This window comes from Sander lucioperca, chromosome 24, assembly GCF_008315115.2.
Source record: "Sander lucioperca isolate FBNREF2018 chromosome 24, SLUC_FBN_1.2, whole genome shotgun sequence".
NCBI classification, from domain to species: Eukaryota; Metazoa; Chordata; class Actinopteri; order Perciformes; family Percidae; genus Sander; species Sander lucioperca.
In genome coordinates this window covers 17,242,663-17,245,162 of record NC_050196.1, presented here as the reverse complement: position 1 = coordinate 17,245,162, position 2,500 = coordinate 17,242,663, and the positions used below count along the sequence as shown (strand labels likewise).

At 46.2% G+C, this 2,500-nt stretch overlaps 1 protein-coding gene across 5 annotated transcripts in view; it reads right to left on the bottom strand.

Annotated features, from left to right (window-relative positions):
• mlpha (melanophilin a) overlaps positions 1 to 2,500 on the bottom strand; it is a 31,326-nt gene that overhangs the window by 3,862 nt on the left and 24,964 nt on the right. For 4 of the 5 annotated variants that reach the window (XM_035998777.1, XM_035998776.1, XM_031292213.2 and 1 more), the window contains exon 12: positions 1,173 to 1,343. The exons of the other annotated variant lie outside the window; for it this stretch is intronic. In XM_035998777.1, the coding sequence (XP_035854670.1) occupies positions 1,173 to 1,343 (171 nt within the window). The remainder of the gene's footprint in view (positions 1 to 1,172; positions 1,344 to 2,500) is intronic. 5 annotated transcript variants of the gene reach the window in all.

Sequence of the window (2,500 nt, the reverse complement as noted above, 5' to 3'; positions counted from 1 at the left end):
CTCTGGCGTCTCCTCCTCTCATTCCCCCTGCTCTGGCGTTCCCCCCTCTCATTCCCCCTACTCTGGCGTCTCCCCCTCTCATTCCCCCTGCTCTGGCGTTTCCCCCTCTCATTCCCCCTGCTCTGGCATCTCCCCCTCTCATTCCCCCTGCTCTCATTCCCCCTGCTCTGGCGTCTCCTCCTCTCATTCCCCCTGCTCTGGCGTTCCCCCCCTCTCATTCCCCCTGCTCTCATTCCCCCTGCTCTGGCGTCTCCCCCTCTCATTCCCCCTGCTCTAGCGTTTCCCCCTCTCATTCCCCCTGCTCTAGCGTTTCCCCCTCTCATTCCCCCTGCTCTGGCTTTTCCCCCTCTCATTCCCCCTGCTCTGGCATCTCCCCCTCTCATTCCCCCTGCTCTCATTCTCCCTGTTCTGGCATCTCCCCCTCTCATTCCCCCTGCTCTGGCGTTTCCCCCTCTCATTCCCCCTGCTCTGGCGTTTCCCCCTCTCATTCCCCCTGCTCTCATTCCCCCTGCTCTGGCATCTCCCCCTCTCATTCCCCCTGCTCTAGCGTTTCCCCCTCTCATTCCCCCTGCTCTGGCTTTTCCCCCTCTCATTCCCCCTGCTCTGGCATCTCCCCCTCTCATTCCCCCTGCTCTCATTCTCCCTGTTCTGGCATCTCCCCCTCTCATTCCCCCTGCTCTGGCGTTTCCCCCTCTCATTCCCCCTGCTCTGGCATCTCCCCCTCTCATTCCCCCTGCTCTGGCGTTTCCCCCTCTCATTCCCCCTGCTCTCATTCCCCCTGCTCTGGCGTTTCCCCCTCTCATTTCCCCTGGTCTGACATTTGGCAACGCCGACACTGACGCCAACATTTTCTCCTTATCGGTCACCACGTCTCGTCCTCTGAGACTTAAATCTACTGACGTTACCATGGTAACTACCAGCAGTGGGCGGAGTCTCCACGCTGCCTCCTGTTTACGTCCAGTATACCAGGATGATGATGAGATACGAGGTTTTGGGGCGTGTTAGTTTAAACAGAGATTAGTTCTTCTGCTGGAGATAAAATCACTTTGGGTTCAAAACTCAAATGCTTAAAACCCAAAACGTAGCGGCGTAAATGTAGCCTGAGTTTGAGCGTCAGACAGGAAGCGGTTAGAGGGGAGGACGTGGCGTGCAGATCATGTTTTGAAGCTTACATTTTCCTCAAGTTCCCTGAAAGCATCGTCTGCTTGCTTAACGTCAGTCCCTACTACGTGGGCTCTGTCGAGCGGCGCTGCGAGGCCGTACTCGAGCATAGCGTTTTCTGTGGCGTTAATGGTTCTCAGGACCTCAGTGGTGAGGTCACAGAGGGCGGCAGCCGTGGATCTCTGAAAGCCATGTAGAGGGACAGATGTTAGCAGCTGGACAACAACCCCCGACCGACCTGACCCTGCAGCAGCTACCGGCCCGGACACACACACACATACACACACACACACACACACACACAACACCAGGCTGAGGGGGGCCACAGCCAAAATAATAATCATCAGTTTGGGGGAATAAATAATGGGGGAAAGCAAAAAAAAAAAAAAAGTAATTAAATACAAAAATATAAAATAAATAAATAAAATGTAATTTTTTTTTTATTCATTACAAATAAAAAAGGATTATGTGAATAAAAAATGAATAAAATAAATGTTAAAATTCATTTTAAATATATGCAAAAATAATAAATTAATAAGACAAATAAATAAACATTTCAATTAATTCATAAATAAATGACAAAAATTAAAAAATATTAAGTGAAATAAAAAAAACAAAAATGAAGGAATAGATGAATAAAACAATTTAAATGTTTTTAATTAATTTAATAGATGCAAAAACCCTAATATAAATATATAATAAATATATAATAAATATATATATATATATATATATATATATATATATAAATAAAAAATAAATAGAACTAAAAAAAAAATATATATATATATATAAAATAAATAGAACTTAAAAATATATAATAAATAAATATATATAAAAAAAATAAAATAATATTCCATAGCTCAGGTAAACGGCACTGTGTGGATCCAGGCAGGTAGCTGCTGTTAGCTGTTAGCTGCTAGCCTTTAGCTGTTAGCTGTCAGCTGTTATCTGCTAGCTGTTAGCCGTTAGCTGTAAGCTGCGTGCTGTTAGCTGTCAGCCGTTAGCGGTTAGATGCGTGCTGCTAGCCGTTAGCCGTTAGCTGCTAGCCGTTAGCTGCTAGCCGTTAGCTGCTAGCTGTTAGCTAACGCAGGAGGCAGCCGGTTAGTGACCAGATAACCCTCAAACCAAAACCATGAAATCTTTCCTTGTGATCAGGCTACGTAAAGTCTCTTCATAACGACAGCAGCCTGGATATAAAAACACATTTTACACATGTGACTGATAGATGAAAAGCTTCTTTTTTTTGGGATTGGGGGGGGGGGGAGCCGAGCCATGCGGTAGAAGCACTCGCTACTTAACCACAAATGGGATCCTGGATGTTTACGAAAACATCCTC